We start from the raw sequence: 13,857 nt of genomic DNA on the forward strand, positions 1-13,857 counted from the left end.
TGACACTTACACAGGTGTGGGATGTCCTCAGTCATAAATTCCTCAATCCAACAGTTGACAGTATCCCTCTTCCTCCTCTGTAGGTCATTATAATCATGCCTACATTACTCTCCAGTGCATGGGATACTGGTGGCACTGGATACAGCCTAGGCTCAACTATCCCAAGCCTCCAACTTATACTGGGAGCCAGAATAGCCCCCCTACAGAATCCTGTCACTGTGGTTCTTAACTAGGAGTCCAATAAAAGTCTTGGACTCCTGGACACCCAGCCTCTGTGCCCTAAACCTGGCACCTTCTTCACAAACATCTACCATGTCTGCCATGGATCTACAGCAATGAAGACTGGTCTTTTCCCACCAATTCCAGTTATCGCATCTACTGGTTGTGCGCACAGTGTTTGAAACTGTTGCGCTCTGCTTACCATTGTGCAAACATATTGTTCCACAGTGCACACCCCCGAGCAGCGTGTTTGTGCGATGGCAATCAGAGAGCAGCAATGAGACATTACATAAGTGCAATTACAATTCCAACGTTACTGGACATACAGGCAGTTGTGTATGTGTGTTAGGCAAATGTGAAGGCGTGCCAGTCCAGACAGCAGAAGCATATAAGCTCCATGGCCCATGCAATAAGTACGTAGCACTACAGTACGTACAGCTATACTTACTGGAATATAGTACATAGTATACCAATAGACCTACATTTGATAATAAATGTGATCATACATAAATAATGAAATAACTGACAATACTACGTCAATCCTCATACATATAAATTAATATCAGCTCCACTATATCAAGTGTTATACGTGTGAGTGATGTTGAACAGTAAAAGTGTATACGAGTATCTTGCATTCGAACCCAGGACCATTTGTATGGTAATCCTCTCATATCTCTTAACGTCTTGAGCAAGAACTCTGGACAAAGCCATAAATAAAAGTGGGACAAAAGACTCAAAAATACAATTTTTAAATATTGCTCATACAAACTTAGAAGGTTGATAGAATAACAGGTTTTGCATTAGCATGAATTTTCTGAAAGATATGATGTCTGAAACTCAAATGTATGCCACTATTTTACAACTTCAATCTTTAATGATTTACCACTAATTTGCCCAAAACCCATAATTTTATGAAAAATGGACAAAAAATATGAGGCCAAAATCTGGACACTCTGTGAAAATCTGTGCAGTTGAGAAGTATGTGTCCTCCACTTACACGTGTTGCCACAAGAAGGTTGAAATAACACTTGTCTGTCTTTCAGTTCATTGCTATAGACTGCAATGTCACAGCAGTGAAAAAAGGTTGCACACCCTGTACTAGAAACCCAGGACCATCTCTACTCCAAGTCTACACTTACACCTGCTGCCACAGGACTAGTTACATGACATTCCCTATTTTAGTAATCATTCTTAAGGTCTCACTGTTAACTGCCACTCAATGCCACTTAGCATGTTTGTGCAATGGCAAACAACATTAATTGAATGGATCTGTTTTCTATTTTTGGCTGTCCAGGTCCTGTCTACTTCCTGGGGGGGTGCAGATGTCCAGTTTGTGGACTGACATGCTTTGCCCAGACAAGATAAGCATAGCCAAACCCAGCATTCGTTTTCTTTACTCCCGTGACTGCTCTAAGTGCCGCATCGTGCAAATACTGGCACAAAAAAAAATAGACAGACAGAAAAGGAGAAAAAGAAAAAAGAGGCAAGTAGATGAAATGAGGAAAATCAGTGTATGACATACACACAAGAAAATGATGGCTCACAGCAGGTATGTCTACATAGATCTGGATTTGAACTCTCACTCCAATGCACCTTCAGAACACAGGATGGGTGCCTTATCCCTCTTTGCCACACAAACAGCTTTGCAGTAAAGAACTGAACTCAGTCTGCATACAACCAACTGCAACAGCATCTACAGTGATATCAAACCATACAAGTATTATTTGTACATTTATTATTTTTGGATGTAATGCACCTAGTGATCACACAACCTGTCATGATTACTGCTTCCAAATATACAGCTGTTTTACGTTTCTCTGTTTGCTGGCCATTCATTTATCTGACCAGTAATCTGAGACATACAGTCTGTTACCCATTATAAATCATTGGTATTAAAATGTTTGAGGATATTAAGTGGAAATAATATCATATGCAGTTGCCAACAAATGAAGGCCAGGTCAATGTTAAGGAACACAACATGTAAATTGTGTGCTGCTTACTTACATTTCCAAACTCACATCTATCACTTTGTAGATCTGACCTGACACACCCAGTGGAAGTAAGGCAGCCTGCAGTGCTGTTCTGTTTTCCTTCTCCCAACCACTAATCATTCACAGTTGCAATCCACTAAAACCAAACAGTGAGGGAGTACCTGCACTATGTTTACATCTCCTACACAGATCCAAATATTTGGTATTCATCAATTCTAATGAGTTTACACCTCATTTGATCTTCACCAAGCTAATAGCCCTGAATCTACACCATACAGAAAGGCAAACTGATAGTCAGGAGACTTGTTTATGTTGGGAAGACTGCATATAAGCTCTTTCTTCAGGTTATATCTGTACAGAGGAGTACTGAACTTCAGAAGGTATGCTCCCATTTTGTTAGCTACAAACTGTATATGCTGGAATGCAATTAAAAAAAGTCTGAAGCAAAGGTTTTACACTTGCATGTGTATGCATTACTTAGAAGAGTACTGATGGCATGGGTATGTTTGTCAAGCCATTTCAGAGGTATACATGATTGCCAATACATGAAAATGGAATGCTGTGTGATACATATGTACAAATGTTTCAGAGACATTTCCTTTGATAGCACTTTTAGCATTTCAAAGATGGTTTGTTAACAAAATGTGTGATTGTCCTGTTCTTTTGGGGAAGGCAAAGATGAGTTATTGTTATGGCACAAACAAGGATATCTTGCACTGGTTACTCTCCTTGTTTTGCATCCTGCCTGTTGTTCTTATTTCACATCTGTAGACTAATGTATGTTTCTCCAGGGGGTAATACTGAGTGGCTACCTTTTCTGTTCTGTCTGGAAACACTTATTTAGTAGTTATGTGATACTTATGTGTATTACCCTTTTGTTATCTTTTAGGACACCTGGAAGTATGCCACCCAGGCGTGTCAATTCTTGGAGACCCACTTGACCAATACTGAGAACCAGATTATAGTGGATGCTGTGATGCCCCAACAATGGCTCAGTAATCAAGGAGCCTCAATCCTCACCACTAGGACTGGTGGGGGTACATTGGGAGGATGACAAGTAAGGTCTATATTACATTGTCAACCACTTAGGTTGTTGAATGCCTAAACGTCGACACCTAAACGTCGACAGCTTAAAATCGCGAATAGCACTTTCCACACAGGGAAAGAATGCTGTTGGCCAAAGTAAAAAAAAAAATTTAAACAGAAATCAAGTGGGGTGCTCCACCCCCCCACACCCCAATGTGGGGCTGTGCCCCTCACATCCCCCTAACTAAATATACCAACTCCGAGATCGCTCTACGTTGTACACAGGGCAAAATCTTTGTAACGGCCAAACGACTTGTTTCCCTGTGCGGAAACTGCCATATGCGATTTTAAGTTGTTGACGTTTAGATGTCGACATTTAGGCATTCGACAACCTAAGCGGTTGACAATTTAATACAGACCCAACAAGTACACATACAGAAAAGTGCAATTTCCCTTAACAGCACACAGAGACCACAGTCAGTCTGAGGCTGGTTCTCCCTCTTTTTCAGATCCCCAATAAGAGACCCCATTGGCATAGCTACAGAGTTGAGATCCTAGCTGAGTGGCCAAGCCAAGACCTCCAGCACCCTCTCTGTCCAACCAGTGCTTTGTGTCTCTGCACAAGTACCTCACACACACACTCTTTGAGATTTGATTTACACACACACACACACACACACACACACACACACACACACGCACGCTCCTGGAAAAGGCTGGCACAGGTTTACTAGCTATGTCCCCTTCTGCCCAGACGACTCTTCTTCTTTTGGGTTTTCCCGGTCAGGGGTCGCCACAGCGGATCATCTGTCTGCTCATGATTGGCAGTGGAATTTTACGGTGTCGAGTTGCCAGCCCGGCGCCCAACCTTCCATAGAAGGCACACACATGCACACACACACACCTAGGGCCAGTTTAGAGTGTCCAATCCACCTACTGCATATCTTTGAGATGTGGGAGGAAACCGGAGCACCTGGAGGAAACCCACGCGACCACAGGGAGGACATGCAGACTCCGCACAGAAGGCACACCAGCCAAGAATTGAATCGGAGAACCTCTTGCTGTGAGGCGGCAACGCTAACCACTGCACCACCGTGGCCCCCCTCCCCTTCTGCCCAGACTACAAGGTAGTTTTTTACTGCCACCAGACACTCCTTATCAGCTACTTTAAGGCCCTAAACAAATGGTGTCCAATCTTACTGTGTAATGTTTCTATTAATACAAATGGTAGTTTGACAAAGAGCAAGGTTATTAGGAGTGGCCCACAGTGTCACCCAATAAGTATGCAATTACTCTCAGAACTTAACTATGTCTCAAGTATCAGCCACAATGAAATGTTTAAGTATATTTAATAATAAATAATAAAACAACAAGAAAATACTCAGTGAACAATCACAGTTGCATCAGAGTTCACAATCACATGAAATATTTACAACATTGCAGGACAGTCTCAAATAAATAAACAAAACATCTAAGCAATACTTCAATATATTCCTGACTGTATCTAAGAGAAATTACTGTACCCTAGTTAACTTACTTACTGAGCAAGACAAGGCAGGTGTGGTGAATGGGTTTTCACACTGATGTTGTCAGGTCAAAGACAAGTACAGAAATGCTCAGTCTCTCTCAGAGAGTTCTTAAATTGACATCCCAAATATTACTGCTGGGATGGCTTGCAGCATGACATCACTTTTTGTTACCTGACTATCCCCACGTGAAAATCCCCACTAATGCAGCTGGTAGCATTTAGCATCTCCCTGTGAAAATACATAGATCTCAGATCTTTTAGCTAATGGTGGAAGTCATAAAATAATTTACATTTCTCCACATTTAACAACAATACAAAAAACTTCTAGTTCTTGGCATTAGTCTCCTGTTGCACTGAAACTGAAAGATAACATCTCTTTTTTTTTATGGCCTAGCCATAAAGTACTTCAGTCTCAACTATTCTTCTGAAGTTAACTTCTTGTGCTGCAGTTTCCATTGTTGTTAAAATATATACTTCTAAACAGTTACAATACTGTATATACATTTCTGCTCAGTACTTTACAAAGTATCTCTTCAGCACGTCTGTACAATGTGACATACAGTTCTAATATACTAATGTTCTAATAATACATCTGTAACACAAGCATCCTACATGAAGCTTATTGACATTCGTAAATGACATATAATTATTTACAAAATTCCAGAGAGCTGGGCTGGCAATATTTCCTTCTGTCACACTTACATATAAATCATATTAATATTCACAAATGACATATAATTATTTACAAAATTCCAGCTAGCTGGGCTGGCAGTATCTCCTTTTGTGACAGATGCCTTTATGCAACATGGTGCTTTTCTCCTGGAAAGGAGACGGGGAGATGTGGCACATAGGAAGCAAATTTAGAAACAGACAGTGCATGGTCTGAATGCCGTGGGTGGCCACAGCAGGACATACAAGCAGTGCCATTGACATAATCCCATTTGCATGGAGGAGAGCAGCTGTGGTGGGCCATGACCAGATAGTTACCAGGAAGAGCCTGCTAGGAAACTATCACTAGCACCCAACAAAGAGTTCCTGGCCAATAATCAGGGATCAAGACAGCTCCCAGGAGAGTGCAGTACAACATGCGCCGGATGTCGGAGCAACAATTTCAGAGAAAGCAAGCACATCCCAGGAGAAGCTTCCAGGTAGGGTTTGATATCTCAACAGTTGGAATACTGTTGTAAAGTAAAACAATTGAAATCAATAGGTTACTTTTGTGTCACATGTCTTTTTGGAGGGGGACTGAAGAATGCTACACTTATTAGCTTAGGTTGGAGTTGTCAGCCATGTTCCTGTTGAAAGTATAGTTAATGAACATATAAAGGGGTAAAATTATTACACCCTGTGTTACTGTTAATTGTGATGATGTTGCCCTTACCTCTTGATTAACTTTTTCTAGGACAGTCTGGATTACAGAGGAGCATCTCATCTGCAGATGGTAATCCAAGCATTTTTATGTGAATACTGTTGAGCAATTTAAAGAAATATTTTAGTGTGCACTGCTGATGTTAGGCCTGTTATGTGTATTGCTGTACTGTCTGTAATAGTGTCAGCACTGTTACTTTGTTACCATGTATGACAGTGGGAATGTGGGTCCTCTGCCACCTGTCAGTGTATCAGCAGACTCTGATGATGGTGGCCAAACTGAGGCACAGTTGGGGGGGGGGGGGGAGTGCAGAAGCTGAATAGAAAACTGAGGTTGACATACAGGCATCCCCTACAATTCCATCGAACACAGCCAGTAGACCTATGCCTACCCATTCCAGTGAGCCGTCAGATATTGGATAGGTGGAGGGTGCGGCCATTGATCAGAGAAGTGTGGCTACTGTGGCTTCAGTGCCTGTTGACTCTGACCGCATCCAAAGTGTGGGCAAGGTGCCATGCAGGAGAGTTGAGAGGGGGCTCAGAGGAGGCCTGCTGTCTCTCCTCCACCTGGTGCAGGTGTCTCTTCTCATGCCACTCAACGTATGTTTACGGCCATCATGGAGGAACAGGCACATTCCCATAGGTGTTCCAGACAAATGCTCAGGGTTGTAGATGTGGCATACTCTGACATGCATGACTACCCTCACCATGTTGCCAATTCAATGGACTGGATGAACGACATGGAATGAGGGGAGTCTGTGATGGAGTAAGGGGTGTCTGTCATGGAATGAGAGTTGTCTGTTACGGAACATCTGCTGGGAGGGGAACAGCATCCTTATGGATGTAGGTCAGCCACATCATCTGCTGTCAGTCAACATGGCTGTGACCGATCACACTCCCTTTGTGGCAGTATTTCCAGTGCTCCATCAGTGAGTCTTCTGGCTGCATCCAGACATGACAGGCCATGGGGTCATGGTCCTGGCCATCCCTGCGAAGGGAGTTTGTCCAGCAGCTATATCAATCATATTCAGGTAGCAGCAATGCATCTGATGGTGGAAGTGCCATTGCAAATCCTGGCAGAGCCAGTTCTCATGGTCGGAGATAACAATGATGAACTGCTACCTCTACCACGCACGGCTCACACCTGTACAATATACCAAAATGTACAGCCAGCACAGAGCTTGGCTGTGTTCATGCAGACACTCACACACCAATTTTACCTGGAGGACCCCTACAGACACACACACAACAATTACTCATTTTGTCTCACTGGTCATTTGTTGGTTTATCCGAATGTCTGCCTGCTTTTCTTTCTTGCTCACACACACTCACTGACCTTTTGTGTCAGCCTAGGCTTCCTGCCCCCCCACACACACACACACATCCTGTGCAAGTGATGGTAACTGTGCCATATCCCTGTTTTCTATCTTTTGGATTCAGGGATACATAAGCTTTGTGTTTGATGCACTGGGTGCATAGCTAACTTAGTGCTTAGTATATCTGTATTTGTGGTGTTGAACTAGTAATTGTAGCTTTGACATATTTTGGCCTTGGAAAGTTAGACAGTTGACAGCATCAAAATTTCACAACTTTATACTGAATGATCTTGTGAGGGCCGTGAAGTCAGAAACTGCAATGTGTATCATTAATTTCTAACTTTTCCCTTTAATGATTTTCCAGTTCAAACTCATGGTGCTAAGCTGAGGGCATGCAGTGATCATCAGTACTTTTGAGAGGTATAACCGTGTGTGACTCTTTGATGCCTGAGACCTAATACTTAGTAATGATCACATACAAGTCAAATTCGTCTCTGCTGTCACATGTTAAGGAAATTTCTGTACAAATCCCCCATTGTTTACTTGCTTATCGGACTAAGCAATGAAATACAAGGATATGCCACACATTCACATTATTAAACAATACACTCCAGGTCTGGGACGTAGCTTGTAAATGCAGTTTTAGTTCAGGGCTGATGCAAGCAGTACACAGTCAATAAAACATTGGGAGGTAACGGTTGTGTGAGATGCCTGGCATCAATGTTACTATATGTATGTGAGTAGGAGGAAGGTTTTAGGCCCTAGGTGGTGAGTGTACTATGCATTGTCTGTTAGCCAATGCGAGGGCATACTGAGCACACATATGTTTGGCTACACCAACAGCAGCTGGTGATTCCCCCTCTGACTCCTCATCTATCTGTGGCTGTGGTGACCTTGGCACTGGTGGTGGGATGTGTGCCCCTTCCCCTTACTGATCCTGCTGAAGTGGTTTCCTCCAGATGATGTTGTGTAGCATGGCACATACTGTAAATATTTCTGTACATGTCCACATATTGTACTGCAGGGATTCCCAGATGTATCTAGGTACGAGAACAATGACTTAAGCAGCCCAAACACATGCTCTGTGAAATTTCTGGTTTAAGCATTTGCCTCATTGTGGCATTCTTCCATGTGTGTGTGTGTGTGCACGTTCCTGATGGGTGTCATCAGACACAGTTCCAGTGCATAGCCTGTATCCCCCAGTAAATGACCCTGTGGGATAACTCCCTAACAAACATCCGGTACAGTTCAGAGGTGTGCCAGATATGTGAGTCGTGGTAACTGCCAGGGTTGCCAACACACATGTTCAAGATGATTCCCTTGGCATTACACATGACTTGGCAGTTGGCAGAGTGGTAGTCTTTTCTGTCTATGTAGAGCCTACCCTGTTCCCTGGATAAGGCCTTCATTTCTATATGTGTGCAACCTATGGCACCCACTACTTCAGGGTAGTGTGCTACACAGTAGAACTCCTGCATATTTCTGGCCCTCTCCTCAGAAATATGGGGAAAATATATGTGGTCACTGGTATGTTGGAGCATAGCATTCAGGAACTGGTAGAGGATCCTGGATGCTGATGCCTGTGGCGCCCCCAGCATGTCCCTTGTGTCTCTCTGAAAGGTACCTGTAGCTAAAATTTTAAGGGCTACACATACCTTTGTCTCCACTTGGATGGGTTCCCTCAGTTGGCTCTGGCTCTGAGTTGAGGACGGCAGATGTTGCAGAGTTCCTGTAGAGTGTCCCTGTCCACCCTGTAGCTCTCTACAATTTCCACAACATGTAGGTTGTGAAAAGTTAGATGGGCCTGAAAACTCTTCTCCTTCTCAGCTTAGACCTATTAGCAGCAGTACTGGAATCAGCCTGCAACACATACAAATGTATAAAAGCAGCAACAGCAGCCCCTAACATTCTGGCCGTGTAGGCTCCTTTCCATGGCTGTATTCCAAAAGTTTTGGAATTTCCAGGAAAAACAGAGCGGAGTCTACACAGATGCTTTACAGCTTGTTGAATAGCTCCACCATGTTGGACTGTTTGATCAGCATGCAATTCAACTGCTTATGTTGTAATTAGCATGTCATGGTGCTTACCTCGTTTGTGCGGGGTTGCGCACCTCTACACGGCACTTACTGAATACATTTTGTTGCTACCGTGTAGGGCTTACAGAATCTCCCAAAAATATAAAAGCACACAATTCCAGTTCAAGCATTTCTGCATTATTTAGTATGAATTACAGTAGCACTTGAATTTGCAAATAAATTATAACTCAGAACCCATCTCATTTCTCACCAGATCCACTACACTTCAAGTACCACATTCTCCTCAGCAGCAAAAGCCCTAATTTTTCATCTTGTTTGTAGACCCATGCGTCACTCGGACCATCAGTAGCTCCTGCAGCCCTAATCTCCCTCACATTGCATAGGCTAGCCAGGAACGTAGGGACAGACTTTATATGATGGCATCCTCAACACACACCGCAATATTTGTGTGTTATATGTACAACCTTCCACCTACAGTCCAGCAATGGCCGTTATGCCATGCCCACAATGGAGGCATTCGCCCACAATGTTCAAATGGAGTGCAGGCCTCTTTAGCTATGGCACTCCATCACTAGTCCCTGTGTCTGTGGAGAGCACTTCTGAGAATTCAGTCAGGGAATGTTCCTGCATGACAACTTAATGAGCCCTCACCCCATCCCCCAACCCAAAACCCTATAGGTCAGCCACATCAGCTGCTCCTTCCCATTCTTCCTCAGCTGGCTCATCCAATGCACAAGCCAATAGTCAAAGATACGTCACCCGAGATGCTGTCAGGTCTTTATTACTTTGTCTGCATTTACTGAGCCAGCCAATAACTACAATAATAAATGTGATCTTATTATTGTATTTTCTCTTCATTTACAATCAGAATTCCTTTTATTTTCTATTACTGGGGAATCAACACTTTTATTAGTGCAAAAAGTTTAGCAGCAAAGGACCACTGAGTTTTGTTTATTTATTTATGTATTAACTTATTTTTTATTGTCTAGAACACAAGGTGCTAGCACTGAAAATATTCAAGTAAAGACACTTTTGGGTTATAGGAAGCAACAGGACTAGTGAGGTCCATCAAATGCTTGGCATCCGTTTCATAGTAGGTGCCCTCTCAATTTTTGTATCAAACTCAGCAAGAGCATTCCAGAGAATCCATACAGCAGTAAAATAAGAATGAAACTTATGCAGGCGTGATCACTAGCATCTTACAAATCCATATACCAAGAATGAAAATGGACTGTAGCAACTTCATAACATAAGTAAAAAAGGTTAAATGAGCCCTCTGGAAATATCAGAATAAATGGCAAATGAAGAAATGATGGACGTCACTGTTTTAAGATGCTGCTGCATACAGTTATGACTCATAACTGGGAAGAGAAGTCCACACATAGCCTTCGATAAGATGGTGATTGCTCTATCAGCTCCTCTGTGGAATCCAAATAAAATAAAGTATGAGGATTATGGTTCTGGTCAACAACTAGCATACAGTTAGAAAAGAAGAACCTAGATGCTGAGAAGGGGGTAGTAACCTTGGTGTGACAAGTATACCCTGTCATCTACAGCTAGGGTGTCCTCCTTAATTCATCACATACAAATATACACTATAAAATATTAAGAAAGGCACATTTAATCAATTAATATGCTATTTTAAGAAAATATGCCTGAAACCACTAAACACAGTAGCACTAAGATAAACAGCACCAGCAAGTCCAAATGTTTAACCAGGCTACAGATAGTGGTAAATCTAAACTACAAACTCTGAAGCAAATGTGTTACTTGTAAGGCAAGAAAGGAAAATGAAAATACAACTAAAAGTACATTAAACAAAGCACCCAAAAGACCATTATGGCAAGCAACTCATTCAATGCAAATTCCTCTTACTACTGGCTGGCTGCCTGCTACAGTACAAACCAATAACAGGTAACTACTTCCTTCTCTCTCTAAAATTTCTTATGTCTTTGCCAATCAAAATTTCATCTCCCTACTGAAATGTCGACACTTGAAATGCTGAGTGCAGACAAGCCTTAAATAAGGACCACAAATCCAAGAAAAGAGCTAGTCTTGAATACTGGTCTTCTCCTTTAAACTTTTTTCGTATACTAACTCTGAGATCACCATAACTTGGAGAAAAGGGAATATTCCAAGGAATGACCGCCTTAGACTTAGGATGCAGAAGTCCATTTTTCAACCATTCAGTCGCCATGTTTCAGAACTCACTCTAGCAGGTCCCAGCATTTCAAATGTTTACCCAAAATATAACCAGTGCTTCCAATAACTGCCTGTGAAAAATGAAGAGTGAAGCCAATTGCAGGTAAGATTGAAAATGTGCAACTTTATTTCTTGGATATTTGAATGTGTTTAAAGAAATAACATACCTCGTGTGCTTGTTCCCTTTTCTCTCGATGTTTCCTTGTTCTTTCTTCCTCCTTTATTCTTTCTTCTCTTTCTGTAAACAATGAAACAGTCAAAACCTCAAAATGATCTAATTTTGCCACTATTTTACAGGGCATGTATTAATAAAAAATTGTCACCACAATACTTCTGAGCTTCAGAGTCAGAAAACCAATAGCACACTTTTTTGATCTGCTAGTGCACAGTGAATCAGTTACAGGAAACATAACATGTACGGAGGTATGTCATGCACAAGCAACATTAGAAATAATTAAATTACAAAGGGTGACTGTGTCATAGTATACATAAGACTAATATATGAGTATGAAAGCACCAACATTTCCAAATATTTACCCAATTCTATAGCTATAGTGAAAAAGTCACACCTTCACACTCCTAATCAGGTTTATACCCATTAATTTTACCTTCCCATCAAATAATGATAAATAAACACAAAACTGTTGTGACTTGCTGAAATTACAACACTCCCAGAAGGTATTTCAGTTTTAATCAGAAAACAGTCTTCAGTAAAATACATATACATAAATGTTCATACAAAACATATGTGTGTGTGTGTGTGTGTGTGTGTGTGTGTGTGTGTGTGTGTGTGTGTGTGTGTGTGTGTGTGTGTGTGTATAAATAAGGAAGGTTCAACTGTTTTGTGATTAACCATCAAGAGAGATCAAAAAACATCACACTCGATAGTTGACAATGGTTGTGGTTTACAAAAAATCACTAAAAAAGTGTTTTCTCATATGGGCAAGTGTCTGCACCCCCCCCCCAAAATGTGGGGGGTTGTATTCTCCACACCACCATTTCATATATATATATATATATATATATATATATATATATATATATACACATATACATACACACACCAACGTCAAGATCAGTGTATCTTGAGGACAAGAGAAATCCCTTGTTTACCGCAATCTTGAACTTTAAATGCTAATCCTGGTATTCAAACACTGATGATCACACAAGTGCAAATCACTAGTGAGTCAAATACAAGCCTTGCACCAGACACAAACACACACCAAAACACTAACACAAGAGAGAAAGTTATTCATAAACTGTTAGGTTACAGAATTACATGCATGAAAATTATTCAACACCTTACTTTCAATCCTGGAGTAAAGCTTTCAGCCATACAGCAGGGTACCCAGAGACAATGTCAGCAGTCAGCCAGTCCAGGGAAGTAGAAATCCCAGCTTGCAGTCAGCATAAGGCACAGTCGCACATAAATGACATGCAAGTAACTTAAACATCTCAATCGCTATAGGAATAGATCAACATTCAGTCCATGAATGTCATTTCAAGCCATCATAACATTCAATAGTTTCAACTAGATGGCATATCATAGGTTCATACTAGGCTATCTGCCCAAGGGCATTTATAAGCCTAGCCCATAGTTATGTGGCTTTCGCCCCTTTTTGAATAAAAAAAAACTAAATCATATCATTGCTGTGCCTGTGTCAAGCAGTGACACTGAAGTAATCCCCATATATGCGGCGACCTCCCATCCATTGGTCAAGATCTCTTGAAAAAGACCAGCGAGGTGCTCCTTCCTCATGCTGGGATTTTTTGTTCCACAGCATAGGAGTCTCTGGTCTGAATCTGGTCTCCAGCACGTTCTATTTATAACCGTGTCAAGGATCGTCCTCCCCGTTTAAAGTCTGGATTGCCATTTTTTTGATCTGTGATCTATATTCATCAAATCTGGGTTTGACATGGCCTTTATATGTCAGGGGTCACAGGCACGCATACACCTTACCTATGAGACTGGAGACGGAATAGATCAGACGTGCAGCATAAGACATATTTTTTGAGACCCTTAGCACCCTTTATGTTTTTTTTGGGCCCTTTGGTCTGCTTTGCGTGGGTGTTTGTGGATACTCAACCTGTGGCAGCACGGGCAAATCATTCATTAATGTGTGATGAACAGCATGAGTCATGATAAATTACAGGTGTGGATGACCTCCTTT

The 13,857-nt window shown here is 41.7% G+C and overlaps 1 protein-coding gene across 1 annotated transcript in view; it reads right to left on the reverse strand.

The window, feature by feature from the left end:
• Positions 1-11,988, reverse strand: part of LOC122794824 (trichohyalin-like) — a 348,510-nt gene extending 336,522 nt beyond the window's left edge. Inside the window, exon 1 of the mRNA XM_044063429.1 lies at positions 11,854-11,988. Within this exon, the coding sequence (XP_043919364.1) occupies positions 11,854-11,988 (135 nt within the window). The remainder of the gene's footprint in view (positions 1-11,853) is intronic.
• Between the last annotated feature and the right edge of the window lie 1,869 nt (positions 11,989-13,857).

This window comes from Protopterus annectens, chromosome 2.part1, assembly GCF_019279795.1.
Source record: "Protopterus annectens isolate FY-2018-M chromosome 2.part1, PAN1.0, whole genome shotgun sequence".
NCBI classification, from domain to species: Eukaryota; Metazoa; Chordata; order Ceratodontiformes; family Protopteridae; genus Protopterus; species Protopterus annectens.